The sequence below is a fragment of the Ichthyophthirius multifiliis genome (assembly GCF_000220395.1).
Source record: "Ichthyophthirius multifiliis unplaced genomic scaffold scaff_1120509250383, whole genome shotgun sequence".
NCBI lineage: Eukaryota > Ciliophora > Oligohymenophorea > Hymenostomatida > Ichthyophthirius > Ichthyophthirius multifiliis.
Window position 1 is genome coordinate 12,417 of NW_004086795.1, and position 17,325 is coordinate 29,741.

General features: G+C 18.2%; 4 protein-coding genes across 4 annotated transcripts, besides 43 other annotated features; 2 read left to right on the top strand and 2 right to left on the bottom strand. All coding sequences in view use genetic code 6, as the record gives it.

The window, feature by feature from the left end:
- The first annotated feature begins 198 nt into the window (after window positions 1–198).
- Window positions 199–248: a microsatellite.
- Window positions 249–1,556: 1,308 nt separating this feature from the next.
- Window positions 1,557–1,708: a microsatellite.
- Window positions 1,622–1,708: a microsatellite.
- Window positions 1,623–1,729: a microsatellite.
- Window positions 1,730–2,066: 337 nt separating this feature from the next.
- IMG5_070050 (serine threonine protein, putative) lies at window positions 2,067–3,590 on the bottom strand (the record flags this gene model as incomplete). The annotated part of the gene is made up of 7 exons (XM_004036744.1): window positions 2,067–2,158; window positions 2,203–2,549; window positions 2,594–2,770; window positions 2,810–2,958; window positions 3,006–3,033; window positions 3,283–3,336; window positions 3,386–3,590. The coding sequence occupies 7 exons, from the start codon at window positions 3,588–3,590 to the stop codon at window positions 2,156–2,158; spliced, it is 963 nt and encodes a 320-aa protein (XP_004036792.1). The 3' UTR covers window positions 2,067–2,155.
- Window positions 2,090–2,131: a microsatellite.
- Window positions 2,093–2,129: a microsatellite.
- Window positions 3,589–3,678: a microsatellite.
- Window positions 3,590–3,660: a microsatellite.
- Window positions 3,679–3,720: 42 nt separating the features above from the next.
- Window positions 3,721–3,807: a microsatellite.
- Window positions 3,743–3,820: a microsatellite.
- Window positions 3,748–3,814: a microsatellite.
- A 440-nt stretch (window positions 3,821–4,260) lies between the features above and the next one.
- Window positions 4,261–4,312: a microsatellite.
- Window positions 4,268–4,311: a microsatellite.
- A 786-nt stretch (window positions 4,313–5,098) lies between the features above and the next one.
- Window positions 5,099–5,130: a microsatellite.
- Window positions 5,131–5,669: 539 nt separating this feature from the next.
- Window positions 5,670–6,560, bottom strand: IMG5_070060 (mitochondrial 2-oxoglutarate malate carrier, putative). Its single transcript, XM_004036745.1, has 2 exons — window positions 5,854–6,560; window positions 5,670–5,710 (listed from the first exon to the last, which is right to left on the bottom strand). Exon 1 carries the CDS (start codon window positions 6,379–6,381, stop codon window positions 5,863–5,865), a length of 519 nt encoding a protein of 172 aa, XP_004036793.1. The 5' UTR covers window positions 6,382–6,560; the 3' UTR covers window positions 5,670–5,710; window positions 5,854–5,862.
- Window positions 6,561–6,925: 365 nt separating this feature from the next.
- Window positions 6,926–6,991: a microsatellite.
- Window positions 6,943–7,009: a microsatellite.
- A 102-nt stretch (window positions 7,010–7,111) lies between these two features.
- Window positions 7,112–7,186: a microsatellite.
- A 359-nt stretch (window positions 7,187–7,545) lies between these two features.
- Window positions 7,546–7,584: a microsatellite.
- Window positions 7,585–8,100: 516 nt separating this feature from the next.
- Window positions 8,101–8,160: a microsatellite.
- Window positions 8,112–8,164: a microsatellite.
- A 1,142-nt stretch (window positions 8,165–9,306) lies between these two features.
- Window positions 9,307–9,336: a microsatellite.
- A 76-nt stretch (window positions 9,337–9,412) lies between these two features.
- Window positions 9,413–9,482: a microsatellite.
- A 624-nt stretch (window positions 9,483–10,106) lies between these two features.
- Window positions 10,107–10,141: a microsatellite.
- Window positions 10,142–10,244: 103 nt separating this feature from the next.
- Window positions 10,245–10,343: a microsatellite.
- Window positions 10,247–10,319: a microsatellite.
- Window positions 10,247–10,332: a microsatellite.
- Window positions 10,249–10,318: a microsatellite.
- A 2,114-nt stretch (window positions 10,344–12,457) lies between the features above and the next one.
- Window positions 12,458–12,527: a microsatellite.
- Window positions 12,496–12,552: a microsatellite.
- Window positions 12,541–12,596: a microsatellite.
- Window positions 12,583–12,645: a microsatellite.
- Window positions 12,585–12,645: a microsatellite.
- Window positions 12,598–12,658: a microsatellite.
- A 12-nt stretch (window positions 12,659–12,670) lies between these two features.
- Window positions 12,671–12,705: a microsatellite.
- A 202-nt stretch (window positions 12,706–12,907) lies between these two features.
- IMG5_070070 (nitrilase member 2, putative) lies at window positions 12,908–13,855 on the top strand (the record flags this gene model as incomplete). The annotated part of the gene is made up of 2 exons (XM_004036746.1): window positions 12,908–13,371; window positions 13,518–13,855. Exons 1-2 carry the CDS (start codon window positions 13,095–13,097, stop codon window positions 13,853–13,855), a joined length of 615 nt encoding a protein of 204 aa, XP_004036794.1. The 5' UTR covers window positions 12,908–13,094.
- Window positions 13,389–13,423: a microsatellite.
- Window positions 13,450–13,516: a microsatellite.
- A 76-nt stretch (window positions 13,856–13,931) lies between the features above and the next one.
- Window positions 13,932–13,962: a microsatellite.
- A 772-nt stretch (window positions 13,963–14,734) lies between these two features.
- Window positions 14,735–14,779: a microsatellite.
- A 33-nt stretch (window positions 14,780–14,812) lies between these two features.
- Window positions 14,813–14,883: a microsatellite.
- Window positions 14,827–14,884: a microsatellite.
- Window positions 14,853–14,884: a microsatellite.
- Window positions 14,885–14,990: 106 nt separating this feature from the next.
- Window positions 14,991–15,024: a microsatellite.
- A 258-nt stretch (window positions 15,025–15,282) lies between these two features.
- On the top strand, window positions 15,283–17,323 carry IMG5_070080 (hypothetical protein). The gene is made up of 2 exons (XM_004036747.1): window positions 15,283–15,482; window positions 15,529–17,323. The coding sequence occupies exon 2, from the start codon at window positions 16,153–16,155 to the stop codon at window positions 16,495–16,497; it is 345 nt and encodes a 114-aa protein (XP_004036795.1). The 5' UTR covers window positions 15,283–15,482; window positions 15,529–16,152; the 3' UTR covers window positions 16,498–17,323.
- Window positions 16,311–17,325: a microsatellite.

The window sequence follows — 17,325 nt, forward strand, 5'->3', positions numbered from 1 at the left end:
TTACTTATATTCATTATTTTATATATTTATGTTAGAAATAAAAATTTATTTTATATAATTATATATATATATATGGTTATTATATTTATTTTATTTAATATGATTTACTTAAATTTTATTAATTTAAAAATACATCTTATATATATTCTATTTATTTTTTACTAATTATATATTTATATGATTATTTTTGTATATATATATATTTTTGTTTTTTATATTTATATTTTTTATAATTTGTATTTCTTTATTATCTTTTAAATTATTTAATATTTGGCTCAATTTGAATGCGATTTAGTTGCTAAAATAAATATTTGAATGCAACCTTTAATCTAGCATTATATAAAATAAATACCAAAAAATATTTAAATGAAATACATCCGAATAATTATTTTCGAAAGAATAATATAGAATACTAAATAAAGAAAATAAATACAATAAAAAAGCTATATAATATTCTTAATTAATTCAAAATATAAAACAATTTACCCAAAAAATATATTAAAAATTAAACTAATAATCACTAAAACTATACTAATAAAAGTTTCTATAAAAATGTTAATCCAAATTTTATAAGTACTATTTAATGAACTTTATCCTAAATAAAGTTGGCCTAAAAGGCAAATAGTGAATCCTAAGATGTTCAAATTGAGTTAGAAGATCAAAAACTTTTTAATTTTAGTATATATATTGCTTCTTGAAAAGCAAGCAGTTATTATATAAGCATATATCAGCCGTTTTTTTGGCTATTTCTGTAATATTTAGCCCCATAGAAAATGATAAGTTGGCTATTTTGAAACAAGGAGCATATTTTTTTTATATTCTGTTACAGAGACTATTTTTAGAGCCTAAATAAATCATATTTCTATAGAGGGGAATATTTGTCAATTATCTTATATTAATGAACAGTTTCTTTTAATTTTTAAATAGATATTAAATTTATATAATTACAAATAGATATACTCTAAGTATCATTAGAGTATTATATAAACCAAAATTCCTATTTAAAAAGCCATATTATTTAACATATAAATAAGGAATACAAAAATATATTTAAAATTAGTTTTAATTTTTTAAAAGGTTAAGAAAAGTCTCGCACTTTTAAAAAAAGAATTAGTAAAATTTTATATGCGAAAAAAAACATTAAATTATTGGCTTTTGTTTTCGTTAATGTTTAATATATATTTAAATAGTTTTTTAGGTTTAATATCAATTTATTTTTAATATTATTTTTTTATATGTTTTTGTTAATTAAGGTTAATATTAAATTAATTTTATGTATAGTTTAAGTTTATCTTCTAATATGTCAGGTTAACCTTTTATATAAAAATATGATTTTTTGTTTTATTTTATTATTATAGATTGTTACACTATATTTGTTTACAAGTGTAAAAAGAAAGTACTTTAAATTTCAATTTAATTGATAAATAAAAAATATTATTTTTTTAAAAATAATTATTTACTTATACATTAATCATTTATAATATTTATAAATAATATATACTTATATTAAAGAGAAAAAACTTTTACTTTTATCGTTTGAATATAAAAAAAAAAAAATTATATAATATTATATATTTATAATAATTATAAATATTAATTATAATGTATGATTATTTATAAAATATATAATATATATATTTATTATATATATATATATATATATATATATATTATATTAAAATATATATATATATCATATTTTATATATCAATTAATTTTTATTATATATTTTTTTATTATTTTCTATATTTTTTTTTTTTTTATTAATTTATAGACTAATTATTTACTTTTTTTTTTAACTTAAATTATTTAATTTATTTGTTTAAATCATATATTAGTCAATGTTTATAATTTAAATTTTCAAAGATTTAGTTTTTAAATATATTTTTCATATTTTTTATTTTAAATAATAAATATATTTAATGATTAGAAATATATTAAGTTTTATTTAAATTTAGAATTCATTCTTTTTAGTATTATTAAATTTATATGTAAAAATTTAATTAATTATATATATAAAAATAATATATATAAATATATATATATAAAAGCATATATAAATAATATAAATTTTCTTAATTTCTATTTTATAAAAAAAAAAACATAAAAAAAAAACACAAATAAAAAAAAATCTTTTTATATACAAATTCTTTTCTCACTATAAAATAAAAATACCAATAAATAAAAAAAATAAAATTTTACCTTAAATTTATTTTATCCCATAGCCTCGTTTTACATCTTAGCATCCGCCGGTTTTAAAATTTAAAAAGAGCACATTAATTATTCATCCACAGTCATCATAGCACCCGCATTATCGAATTCTCCGCAATAATTCGGTGCCGAAAATAATGTTACTAGTTATCTTTTTGCAAAAAATTCATATCCATCTTCTACAACCTAATGTGCTCTACAAATCAAATCAAGTTCATGTTTTTTTAGAAAAACAGACACTATTTCAGGACTAAATACATATGAAACACCTCTTTCGTTTTCAGCCCATCCCTATACATCTTTATCAGGATCACTCCATAATAAATCACATAATAAACCTTCAAATTTATAATGTTTTATATATATAGTTTTTTTTTTTTACCTGTATCAGGTACATCAGTAGGTCTTATTATTCTACGAATTTACTCAAGATTTGTTAATTCAGGAGACAAACCGCCGTGCATGCAAAATATTTTATCGTCTATTACAGCTGCTACTGGTAAACAATTAAAGCAATCTGTGAATGTTTTCCATAGTTTTATATTATATCTTCTTTTACCTTTTGTATATTTTATTATTTTTATAGTTTTTTGTTTACATTCATCATAAAATCCATATATTCTATTAATTGAAGCACATTCATGATTTCCTCTTAATAAAAAAAAATTTTCAGGGTATTTTATTTTATATGCAAGTAATAATGCAATTGTTTCTAAACTTTATTTTCCTCTATCAACATAGTCACCCCTTTTTTATTTTATTTTATGTTTATATATATATTTTTTTTCTCTTACAAAAATAAATAGTTTGTTTCAGGAGGATCTTTTTTAAATAAAAAAATAAAATATAAATATATAAATAAATATTGAAAAAAAACAAGTTTAAATTTAATTTTTGTTTTAAAAATTAAAAAAAAAGATGTGTTTAAATAAAAAAAAATATTTATAAATTTTAATAAGATTTTTTAAAAGAATATTTTAAAAAAATATATGAAATTTGAAAATATTTTTATTAAAAAATCTCCTGTATATATGATTACTATTAATATATATTTTGCTATAAATTAATTACATTGTCCATATTAGAAAAGTCTGAGTAAATCATAATATTATCCATGAATATCACCTTTTGAATAAATTTATTTTTTGGTATTTTTTTTTTGTGTAAAAAATACCACAAATCTTTAAAGGTGCTTCAAGTTCAAGTAAAATAGGCTATGAATTAAATATTTCCCTTGATTTAATACATAATCCTCTAATTTCTTACTCTGTTATATTAGCTTATTTACCAGGCTTATATTCCCTGCATATTAAAAGCTTTTCTATAATATTATCAACGTCTATATCTATTTCACTTGATTTTTAATTTTTATCTAACATTTTTTTATTTATTTTTATTTTTTTATGTCTTTTTTATTTTTTTTTTATTTTATTTTTTTATTTTTTTTTTAATATTTTTTTTATTTTTCAATGAAAAAATATTATATATAAAAAAAGAAAAATGAAAAGGATAAATTGAAAATATAAATCAAATTTAAAAATATAAATATATATATATATATAATAAATTTAAAATATATTATATTTAAAATATAAAATATATAAGATTTTTTTTATTTATAAACAAGTAAAATATTTAAATATTTAAATGACTTTTTATCACCAAATAAATAAAAAAAAACTTTTTAATTTCGAAAATATATTTCTTTGCAAGGTTCATTATTTATATTATAAATTAAATTACATTTGTTTATTGTGGGAAAAATTGATTTTTTGGTTTTGCAATAAATAAAAAAACCACAAAAAATATAAATATATACAGTTAATTTTCTTTTTAATATATATTTCAAGAATAAATGTCTAAAAAATAAATATAAATTATATTTAATTAAATATATTAATTCTAAAATATTATATAAATAAAGAAAATTTATTTATAAAAAGTTTGATTATAAATAATTTTAATAAAATTCCAATATTTATTTATCTTATTTTATTATATAATAAAATTTATAAAATATTATATTGTTAAATCTATTCTATAATAATAATTATATTATTAATTTTTTTTATTATATTAATTATTTTATTTTTTTAATTAAAAATTGATTTGTAAATTTTTAGTTTGTTAAAAAATATTTCATTTGAAATATACATATATATGGAAAATAAAAATATGCCAAATAAAGATTATTCTTTAAATTTTTAATATTCCAAAACATCGCGAATAAATACGAATTTAAACATAGAATAAAAAATCAAAAAACTAAAGATATAATAAGTAAATGTAAATACATAAATCAAGAAAAAATACTTTAACATATTACTACTACATCAGATTCAATAGTAAAAAATAAAAATCTATTTAATTTATTTTTCTTTATTAAATAAAAGTAAATTTAAAGCTAAAATATCAATTAATAAATGAATAATCTTATTTATAAAACAAGTATAAAAGAAGCAGACTTTTTCTTCTAAAACTTTGATAAGATTATAGATGTTAAATTTATAAAAAATGATTAACAAAATTATACATCATCAAGTTAATATTCGAAATCATTAACCTTTATATTCGAATAAATAAAAAATGAAGACGCTTAAAAAAATAGAATATAAAATGCTTATTTTTAATATTAATAAAGCAAAATAAACAAGAATGAAAATAATTCGCCTTCGAGAATTCGTTCATAGAGTTAATTTACAAATGTTTATAAATGTCGAGAATTAATTAAATAACAACAAAATTATATTATTAATAATAATAATAATATTGGTGAATAATTAAATAATTTAAAAAAAGGAAAGAAATAATAAAATATAAAAGATTATTGTTATAATATTTTTTTTAAAAATAATAATCCACCTATACCCTAGTCAACTAAAACAAGTTCTAATAATTATAATTCTAATCATTATAATTACTAGAAATATAAATATAAAATATAAAATAATAAGGAAAACTTCTCAAAAGCAGCAAACTAAAAATAATAAAATGCAGAAAATTCTAACTTCAACTTTTATAGACCGAATAATGAAGATTTTTTGAAAAAATAAAGGCTTAATACATATGCACATGATAGTAAATACGATAAAGAAATTAGTTAAGCCTATTCCTTTTTACCTTAGAGTATTAATAATTCGAAAAGCTAACATTATTTAAATCTTGTTTAAGGACCAAATAAAGGAGTTTATTTATTTAATTAAATTGATATTGATATATTTAATAATAATATGGCCATATGGGATATTTAAAATAAAATTAAAAAAGTAAAAATTTGAATTTAGATTAAAGCTTGAATAATAATAAAACATTAAAGAATAGTAATAATTACGATTAAAATTGAATTTTTACTTGATAATTACAATTATATTTTTTATTTATTTAAAATAATCATTTTTTTATTTAACTTTATAAAAAACAAGTTTGAACTTTATGTTTATTTAGAAAAACTATATTTATTATAATTAATCTATAATTCATTTCTTTTGTAATTTAAATACTATATAAAAAAAAATTATAATATAATATTAATTTAAAAAAATAAAAATAAAATGATTTCCTTATTTTATTTTTTATATAAATTTATTTAATATTATTATATTTTTTATTTTTTATTTTTACTAAAATAAAATAAAAAAATACTTTTCCTTCTCAAATTTACCATTCCTTTAAACCTGCCTATTACTTAAGCTATCTAGTGATTTTATCCGTTAGGAAAACAGTAGTCCACCCATAAATAAAAGTTCTGGCATAAAAAGGGAAAAATCCCATATGAAATCCTTAAATTCCTTCAACAATAATTACTTATTAAACCGCATTAACCCATCCATTATAATTAAGTCTATTAAATTCAGGGTTTATATGTTAATTTTGTAGCCTAGTTTTTATATTATCAAATGGTAAAGTAAATGCTGTAGCCCAGAAACTAGCCCACATAAGTGCCACCCATTTAAGCCAGGCCATATCACCGAAAGTAATCCACATTTTTTCTTGTAGATAGTCATAAGGACCTGTTAAACTGATATTAAGGACTATTGCTCTCAGTATATTGGCGAAACCTCCTTTGAAAATGCCAGATAAGCCTTCTTATTAAAGTACTTATTGAAGGCCATTCAATAAGCCAGTGTAATTAAATCTCATTTCTTTCAATCTACCGCCATCTGCAATCATTCTAGTATTAATTAATTCAGCAGGGGTTGTCAATAAAGCAGCAAAACCACCTGCTATACCGGAAATTACTCCTTTTTCTCTATGACTTAAATCATTATGGGGTTTCTTGGGTTTATATTAATCATAAATAGACTTATATAAATAATTTCTTATGAAAATATAGCTTAATCTACTAACTAATGAGACTCGAAACCATGATAAAGCTTCTCATGCCGTTTCCAGTCTCATGAATTTGACGAAATACTTTATTTGGATTTATGCCAGTATATAAATTCTTATTACGATTACCTATGCCTTCAGAACGAATTTATACGCGTGTCTTAATAAATTCTATAGGATAAGTAATAGCTGTGGATAAGGAGTTTACTGAAAGAGAAATTGTTAAGAGTTAGGGAGTGGAAGGTTCCCAATATCTTTTATATGAATAATTCATATTTTTTTATATATTATTATTATTATTATTTTTTTATGATATTTTTTTTTTTCTTTTATTTTGTTTATACTTTTATTTTCATTTCAAAAATTAAAAAGTTATTCAAAGAATTATTTTTTAATATATAAAATAAAAAATATTTATTTATATTTTAATAAATATATATTTATTAATATTTAATAAAATAATAATTATATAAATTAAATATCTAGAAAAATTTATTCCTTGAATATATTAATTATAAAAAATATACAGAAACAAATAATATAAAAATTAAAACACAAAAATATATAGATTAATATTATTATTATATTAATATAAATATTTTATTTTTATTACATTTTATAATTTTTTTTAATTAATATATATATTAATACTTTTTTATTTTATTAGATTTATAATTAACTATTATTTTTACAGTGTTTTATATTACACATTTATTTAGATTATTTATTTGATATATAATTATTAAATTTACTTTTAATTTCGATTAAAATAATTTTTGAAATAATTACTACACGTCTTAATATTATTTATCATTACTTATTTGTTTTTTAAATATCAAATCAATTTTAATAATACTTTAATTAGTTTCTGAAAAGCATACTATTTCTTAACTTATATATAAATTTAAAAATCCACTGGTGCACGAAAAAAGAGAACACAATTGCTATAAAAAAAATGTATTTCAGGTTTTAAATAAAATTAAGGTCCGTCCAGTTTTAAAAATCTTTAAATTTTTTTATTATTATTTAATTTTTTTTAAATTACAAGCACTTTTATAAATGTAATTTTTACATATAAATTATTAAAAGTAATTTAATTTTTAATATAGGTTTCTAATATAATATATTATGCTTTAAATAAAAAGAAATTTCAATACCGCATACTAAAATATAATATGTGTTATTTCGCATAATAAATTGGAACAGATTCCTAAAAAAGACCACTAAAGTCTCTAATTTAATCTAAGCGGATTTCAAGTTTGCTTTTCTAGTTAAAGTGATAGTTATAAATATACATTAATATAATCCCATAAGTACACATAGAGTATAATTATCAATAAATTTGCCTTATTTTTCTCTAATTTTACATAAGTAAATTCTATATTATACTAATTAGTATCCCTTAACTTTAAGAGGTAATAATTCGATTAAAATAAAATTATAAATTTATATACATAATATAATTTTTAATGTCCTTAGCACAAATTGAAGCATAAAAATATGTAAGTTTTAAATATTGGTGTCATATTTAATTTATGGAAAAGTGTTGTCTTATTAGCCTATTTATTTTAAGTTTATTTACATATATTTATTTATAGTTTTTTTACATATATATTTATATATACCTGCTTTATTTAAAGAATAGATACAATTCCATATTACTAAATGTTAACTACAGCAAATAATAATACATGTGTAGATATATATTTAATGTTTTGGAATAAAATTTTCTTTTTAAATTTCAGCCGGCTGACAATATTATTACAAGAAGAATTATTTATAAAAAATACTTTTTAAAATGGAAGTTTTTATTTATTTGCTTATATATAAAATGCTTAATTATACTAGCTAATTTTATGATATATAAAAGATTAAAAAAACTATTAATATTATTATACAGAAGCCAGTTGAATTTATATGATAGAACTTCAAATTTAATGTATTTTAATTATTTGTTTATTTAAAAAATCTTATTTAGCATAAAATTTAAGATATAAATATTTATAATACAATTAATGATTGTTATTTAAATAATTTTAATGCGATTTCCTGGTTTTTTCAAGAATGATTTATTAAAATTTATTTTATTTATTGTTTTTTTTTAATATTCTTTTTTAAATATTTTATATTTTTCAAATAATTAAAAAATATTTTTACATTCTTTTTTTTATTTTTAAGTATTCAATGCACCTTTTTGTTAATTTTTAAAAAAATTAGCAAAGCTAATTTTATTTTTATTAATTATTTATGTTTCTTGAAAATATATTTTTCTATAAATTTGTATAATTGAATAATTAATATTTATATATGTTAATGAGATTATAAATAAAAGTTTTTATAAATTTAAGTAAATTAAAATACATTAATTATTCAAGAATATTTATTAAAAATAAAAATAATAATGTTTCGAATCAATATATAGATTATATAACCAATTTATATTTTAATTAATTTTAATTAATTAAATGTTTTTTATTTAAAAAAAAATATTAAAAAATTTCATTTATCTATTTTAGTTGCATCGACAGCTTTTGAATTAAATATTATTTTTTGATTTTCCTTTTTTATTAAAATAAAAGTTAAAAAATATTCTAAAAATTAATATTTTTTTTTTCTACTAATAATCTTCTTTCATATATATAGTTTGCAGCTATTTTTTATTATAAGAAATAATCATTTTTAATTTTATTATTTTATTTCTAAATAAAAATAAAAAAATAATTTATAAAGATTTCCATAATAAATTATTACATTTTCAGCTATCGATATGTATTTATTATTATGTACTTTATTATTTAATTCTAAAATTTTTAATCTTTCAATTTCAATTTATCTAATAATTTCTTCATTTTTAATCTAACTTTCATTTAATAATATACTTATCTTTTATTAAAAAAATAAAAATATACAATATACATATGTTTTTTTAAAATAAAAAAATACTTCTTTATTCTCATTAGTAATTTAATGCTTTTATTTTTCAATAAAAATTATTTTTTCTTTACATTTCTTTTTATATTTATTTATTTATTTATGATAAAAAAAATTACTCTTATTTCTTTTTATAAACTAGATAAATTGAGAATAATTTAACTTAAATAACTTTTAATATCTTTTAGTATTTTTTCTTCTAAAAGTAATTGTTTTTTATTATAAATCATATCTTCTTGAAGTTTATCTTTTTCTTAAATGCATTCATCTTTTTTTTTCATAAAAATTAGAATTATGTTCATTATTTATTAAGGGTTCATTTTTTCTTATTAACTTTCAATATTAGCAATAGTAATACTTTCTTTTGGATAACTATTTAAATTATCATAAAAATTTTAAGCATGTGAAATAAAAGAAACTCCTAATTTTTTACCTTCAAGTTCTTACTTTTTTTATTTTACTTTAGAATTCGAACAGTTCATATTTGATATTAAAGTAGAGTTGTTACGGTCTTAATCCTAAATACTCTATAATTGCTTTTTAGAATTATATTGGGTATTATGAGTACTATAGAGACTATAAGGACTATGTCTATTACAGAAAGATTTAGTTCTTTTAATTGGTGTTAAGCAATTTCTTTTTTTTTCTTTTTATCTTTTTTTGTATTTTTTTTTTATACATATGGTTTTTCGGAAGTTGTAAATTTGGGGATTTGTTAAAAGATTAAATGATATCTCTTCTATTTTTATTTGAGGTTTTCATTTTATTTAAAATATTTTTTTTTATTTTTTTCTTATTTTATTTGTGTTTTTTTCTTTTTTCTTTTTTTTTATTTTTTTATTTTTTTTGGTTTTTGTTTTTATATTCTTTTGTAAAAAAAAAATTGATAAATTGTGATTATTATTTATTTGCTTTTTATTAATTTTTTTTTTTTCTTTTTTTTTGTGCTTGCATTTTTTAGTATTAACTATTTTAGGTAGAAAATAAAAAAATAGTACTTCAATCTAAAATTATATTTGATTTTTAAATGGTTGCAAATAAGTCATATGTAAAAATATTTTTTTTATTAAAATTATTTATATAAGGTATAAATTTGTAAAAATTTCAAATATAATTAAATATAATTTGTAAAAAATAAAAATCATTTAAAAGCCATAATATATATATTATAATTAAAGAGCAGTGTTAATTTTTATATATTTATCTTAATATTAAAATAAAGATTTTTTTTCAAAATTAATTTAATTTATTAGATATGAAAATATTAATTAAAATTAATTTTATTGCAAAAAGGTTTTAGATAAATAAACTATTCCTATATATTTTAAAAAAAATTATATCTATATATATTTAAAAAAATCATAAAAAAAGTCAGATGATAAATGAAAAAATAAATAATTTAAAAAAAACAAAATATAATATAATATAACTAAATTTATGTATATAAATTAAATAATAAAAATAAAAGCTTTTAAAATATATGATTTTTTTTTGCTTTTACACATTTTTTCATTTTTTTATCTAAATTATTTCAAGAGTATTTTTACAAAATATTAATTTTATTTTAATTTCTTATCATTTAAATTTTATTCCTAAAATTGTATTTTATATACTTTTCATTGAATTCTAATAAAAATCTGTCTTTTATTCTTAATTAGATTTAATAAATCCCATTGATTCTTTCTGTTTACTTTAAAAGAATTATTTTCCTTAAGATGTTTCCAAACAAGTAGTAGTATCGAAATTTGTATTAAATTTCCTATTTTAAGATATCATACTTTAATCAATTTTAAATAAAGGAATTTCAAATTAAGTATTTTATATATTTTCCACAGTATCTTCATAAAATTATGACGTATCAATAAACTAGCTTTCTTTTTTACTTAATTTCAATTAATTAATTTTTTCTTATTTTTTTTATTTAATAACGCAATTTTCAGTACACCAATCTAAACATATTTCCCCTATTTAATTTTCATTTATATTTAAATCTTTCTAAAAAGCTTGCTTTAACATTTTATAATTAGGTTTTTCCTTAAACTAAAGTCCAAAAACATGGCTAAAATAAACTCGAAAAGATAACGGTACATCTTTAGTTAGATCTTCTATATTCTATTTTATTTTCATGTTTTTTATTATTTCAAACTTCTACTCTTTATCTTCACAAACCAAATTTTGCCAAGGCAACTCGCCTTTTAAAAAATACAACAAAACATAGCCCAAAGACTATAAATCATCTCTTCTTGATTATTCTAATCCTTTATGGCTATTAATTGATGTATATCTTGCAGTCCCTATTAATCCTTTGTTGACACTTTCCTATATATGTTAGTTATTTTCAATATAATTTTTTGATAAACCGAAATCTATTATGTATATTTTATGGTGATTTCCTTCATTTCCAATGACGAAATTTTCAGGTTTTATATCTCTGTGTATATAATGTTTTTCATGCATAAATTATAAGGCTTCAAGCATTTATATTCCACAAATTAAAGTGGTTTTTGGTGAAAATTTATTTGATGTGTTTTTTTTTTGAGTTGATCTAAATTTTATCCTAAGAAACTCATTATTAAAAAGGTATATTTATCTGTAACTAATTAATCGACTAAACGGGGAAAATGGACACAGTCTTGCATTAAATTTAATATAAAAGCCTCCTTTTGAATCATTCCTTATAATCCCTTTTTATCTTTTCTTTCTAGTTTAACAGCGCGGAGCTTTTTTTGAATATTGTCGAATACTTTATGTATCTCACCAAATGAGCCAGAACCTATTTTATCAAGGGATATGTATCTATCATTTAGAGTTATTTCTTACATTATTTTTTTAGGTAAATATTCATTTTGACTGTATTTCATTAAGTTGAAAAAAAATTATATATAATTATTATTTTTTAGATTAAAAATAAAAAATATAAAAAATTAAAATTATTTTTTTTGTTAATAAAAATTAAATTAAATTTAGTTAAAAAAAATATTAAAAAATAAATAAAAAAAAAAATAGAATTTTTAGAAAAATATAAAAATAAATTATAAATAAAATATAAAATAAATAATATTGAAAAAATTATAAAATAAAAGTTTTTTTATTAAAAAAAATATTTATTTTAAAAAATAAAATATAAAAAAAAAGTAAAATAAATATAAATAATAATAAAAAAAATAAAAAAAAAATATATTAATAAATGTGATAAAATTAATAATAATAATAATAATAATAATAATAATAATATTTAATATTATAATATATCTTTTAAAAATTAATTTTAATAATTATTAATATTTTATCAATATCAATTGTTTTTATTTTTTTATTTTTTAAAATTTATAATATAAGATATTAAATTTATATATTAAATTTTAAAAATGTAATAAATACGGAAATTCAAAGTAGCAATATTACAAACTAAAGTAAGTAAAGTTAAAACAGAAACATTAAATTATGTTTAAAAAGCTCTTGATGAAGCAGGTAAAAATGGGGCAAAAATATCTATTTTGGGCGAAACATTTAATTGTCTTTATAATAAGGATTATTGTATTGCAGCAAGTGAAAATTTTTCTGAAAATTAAGAAAAAACACCTACATTAAAATTATTAAAAGAGTATGCAATAAAATATAAAATGTCTATAATAGGAAGTATTCCAGAAATAGATTCTAAAAATAATTTATATAATACTTGCATAGCAATTAATTAAGAAGGAAATTTAGCAGCTGTACATAGGAAAATACATCTATTTGATATAAATATTCCAGGAAAAGCAACTTATAAAGAATCTGATACGTTTAAAAGTGGAGACAAAATAACTATTTTTGATACAGGATTTTGTAAAATAGGGTTAGGTGTTTGTTATGATATAAGATTTGCAGAATATGCATTAGTAATGTGCTAAAAAAAAGGTATTTTTAGAAAGAAAAAAAATATAAAAAATTAAAAATAAAAATAAATTAATGTTTTAAATATATAAATAATTTTAAATATATAATAAAAATATATATATTTATATATATTATATATATTTGTATATTATTATATATATATATAGGCGCATAAATTTTGATATATCCAGGATCTTTTTCAATGGGAACTGGACCATATCATTGGGATTTGCTTTTAAGAGCTAGGGCCATTGATAATTTATGTTATGTAATAGGAAGTTGTACAGCTAGATTTACTTAAGATTCTTCAGTATATTGGGCTTGGGGACATTCAAGATTGGTTGATCCTTTTGGATAGGTCAAAGTCAGTTGTGAATATGAAGAGGCTATTTTATATCATGATGTTGATTTGGATTATTTAGATTAGATTAGAGCATAAATTCCTATTTATTAGTAAAAAAGATATGATATTTATGAAGTTATAGATAAAAAATCTAATATTTGAATTTTTTTTGTTAATATAGTTTATTAGTAATTGATTTTAGTATATAATTATAATATAATAATTATAAATTTATATAAATAATTATATTTTTTAATATTTATATTTTTATTTAAAAATTAAATAAATATTATTTAAATAATATTTTATGATTATTAGATTTTTATATAATGAATATAATTATTATATACAAAAAATTTTTAATATTAATTTTTATTTAGAAATAATTTAATTTAAATGAATACTTTTTTATTTTAATTAAATAGATTAATATTATATATATTTTTTTTTTTTAATTAAAAAAAATAATTAATAAAATAATACTATTTATTATTATTTAATAATTATTATTAACTTATTCAATAATAAAAATTGTCATTTTAATGCTATATTTGAAATTAAATTTTTAAAAAATATTATCTAATTAATAATATGTATAATACTAAAACTAAAACTATAATTAAAATTTCTTTATTATATCTAAAAAATAATATTAATATTATAATTATCATATTAAAAATAATTTATTTATAAATTAATATGTATAAATTATTTTATTATTATTTCTATTTTTCGTAAAATTAAAAAATCTATATATTAATAATAATATGATTATTTTATATGATCAAATTAATTAAATTATTATCCATAATAATATTTAATAATTCTTATAAAATTCTTATCTATATATCAATAATTTTATTTGTTGAAAAAGAATGTCTATATAAAAAATAAAAATAGTAATTTATAATGATGAAGAATATTTAAAAATAAAATAATTTTTTTAATATTATAAATTTTATTTTTTTACATAAATATTTATTTCAAATTTAAAAAATTTTATAGATATTATTTCTTAATCCAATAATTATTTTATTCAATAAATTTAAATAATAACGTAAAAATTAAAATATTAACGTAAAAATTTAACATTAATAAAAATAAGTTAAGTTAAATTAAATAAAATATAATTTTATAAATATATATAAAAATATAAAAAATATATAAATATATATATATATATATATATATTTAATATTTAAATTTCTTTATTAATTTTTTTATTGTTTTATTTATATAAAATAAAATCTAATATCATATTAAATAATTTTTTTATATAATTTCAGTTAAAATAATATTAAGTTAATTTTTAATTATTTTTAAGTTATTTTAACAATTTTATAGATTTTTTTAAAAAAGTTTAATATATATTTTTAATATTAATTAAAAAAAATTAAAAAAAAAAATTTTAAATAATTTAAATAAAATAAAAAAAAAATGAAGAATACAATTTTAATAATATTTTTTTTCGGGTTTATATGTTATTCCTTAGGATAAGACTTTTTCACTGAAAATTAATTATAAGTAAATGATCTTGAAGGATGGATAGTTTATAACAGCTTAAGTTATGACGGTAACGAAAAAAGTTAATGCTAAACTATTGATGTATTTGGTTTAATGAATACATTTGGAAGAAAAGATTTTTAAACATAAACTTATGTAGAAAAAGTATTTGATGTATAAGGTTAATCTACTTGCTAGTTAAATTTTGATTTATATCTTATGAATATTACATTCAAAGATATTTTTTTCGTAGAAGTTGATGATGTATAGGATGGTTAAATAGAAGGTAAATAATATAAATTATATAATAAATTAAAATTTTTAAAAAATAGTATTGAAATATGATTGTAATAATATATTATAAAATAAAGAAGGAGATATCTTAACTGTATAATGTTTTGATACAGATTATAATATTTAAAGAGATACTTAAATTGCATAATTTAAAGAAAAGTCATTTAATGTCAGAAGCTCTTTTAAATTAAGATTTAGAGCTGAATTATCTTCAGAAGATAATGATACTTATTGGGGCTTAAGAAACGTTTCTATAAAATGCGTTTGTAAAGATTGTAATGAACAAAACTAATGTCCTGCAAATTCAATTAAAAACTAAACTGGAGTATGTGAATGTTATAAAGGATTTGTTAATATAGGAACTTAAGAATAATTGATTTGCGAAATTGAAGAACATGCATGTGATATATCATGTCATACTTGTGATAATGGAGTTTGTGGATGTAACACAGATTAGACTCTTTCCAACGATGGAAAAAGCTGCAACACTCCAGTATGTAATGATAGTTGTTTCTAATGTGATAAAGGAATTTGTATTTGTGGAGAAGGGTAGGAATTGACTGAAGATAATAAATCTTGCTAAGTAAAATGCCCAGACGGATGGAAAAGGGGTGAAGACGGTTTATCATGTTCACTTGAATGTAAATTAGGGTGGTAATTAAATGAAGATGGATAATCTTGTGTGCTTGTTTGTGGAGAAGAATAAGAAATTAGTAAAGATGGATAGTCATGTATAGTAAAATGCCCAAATGGATGGACAAGAGGTGAAGATGGTTTATCATGCTTCCTTGAATGTAAATTAGGATGGTAATTAAGTGAAGATGGATAATCTTGCTTACCACCCTCTTGTGATGAATCATGTCATACTTGCGATTTAGGTGTTTGCGGATGTAACGAAAAATATACACTTTCTGAGAATAATAAAAAATGCAACCCACCTGTTTGCCATGAAAGTTGTTCCTAATGTAATGAAGGTACTTGCGTTTGTGATGAAGGTCAATAATTGAATGAAGATTAATAATCTTGTTCTGTTGTCTGCCCTCAAGATTGGACATATGATGGATAATCTTGCTTACCCCCCTCTTGTGATGAATCATGTCATACTTGCGATTTAGGTGTTTGCGGATGTAACGAAAAATATACACTTTCTGAGAATAATAAAAAATGTAACCCACCTGTTTGCCATGAAAGTTGTTTCTAATGCCATGAAGGTACTTGTGTTTGTGATGAAGGTCACTAATTGAATGAAGATTAATAATCTTGTTCTGTTGTCTGCCCTCAAGATTGGACATATGATGGATAATCTTGCTTACCCCCCTCTTGTGATGAATCATGTCATACTTGCGATTTAGGTGTTTGCGGATGTAACGAAAAATATACACTTTCTGAGAATAATAAAAAATGTAACCCACCTGTTTGCCATGAAAGTTGTTTCTAATGCCATGAAGGTACTTGTGTTTGTGATGAAGGTCACTAATTGAATGAAGATTAATAATCTTGTTCTGTTGTCTGCCCTCAAGATTGGACATATGATGGATAATCTTGTTTACCCCCCTCTTGTGATGAATCATGTCATACTTGCGATTTAGGTGTTTGCGGATGTAACGAAAAATATACACTTTCTGAGAATAATAAAAAATGTAACCCACCTGTTTGCCATGAAAGTTGTTTCTAATGCCATGAAGGTACTTGTGTTTGTGATGAAGGTCACTAATTGAATGAAGATTAATAATCTTGTTCTGTTGTCTGCCCTCAAGATTGGACATATGATGGATAATCTTGCTTACCACCCTCTTGTGATGAATCATGTCATACTTGCGATTTAGGTGTTGCGG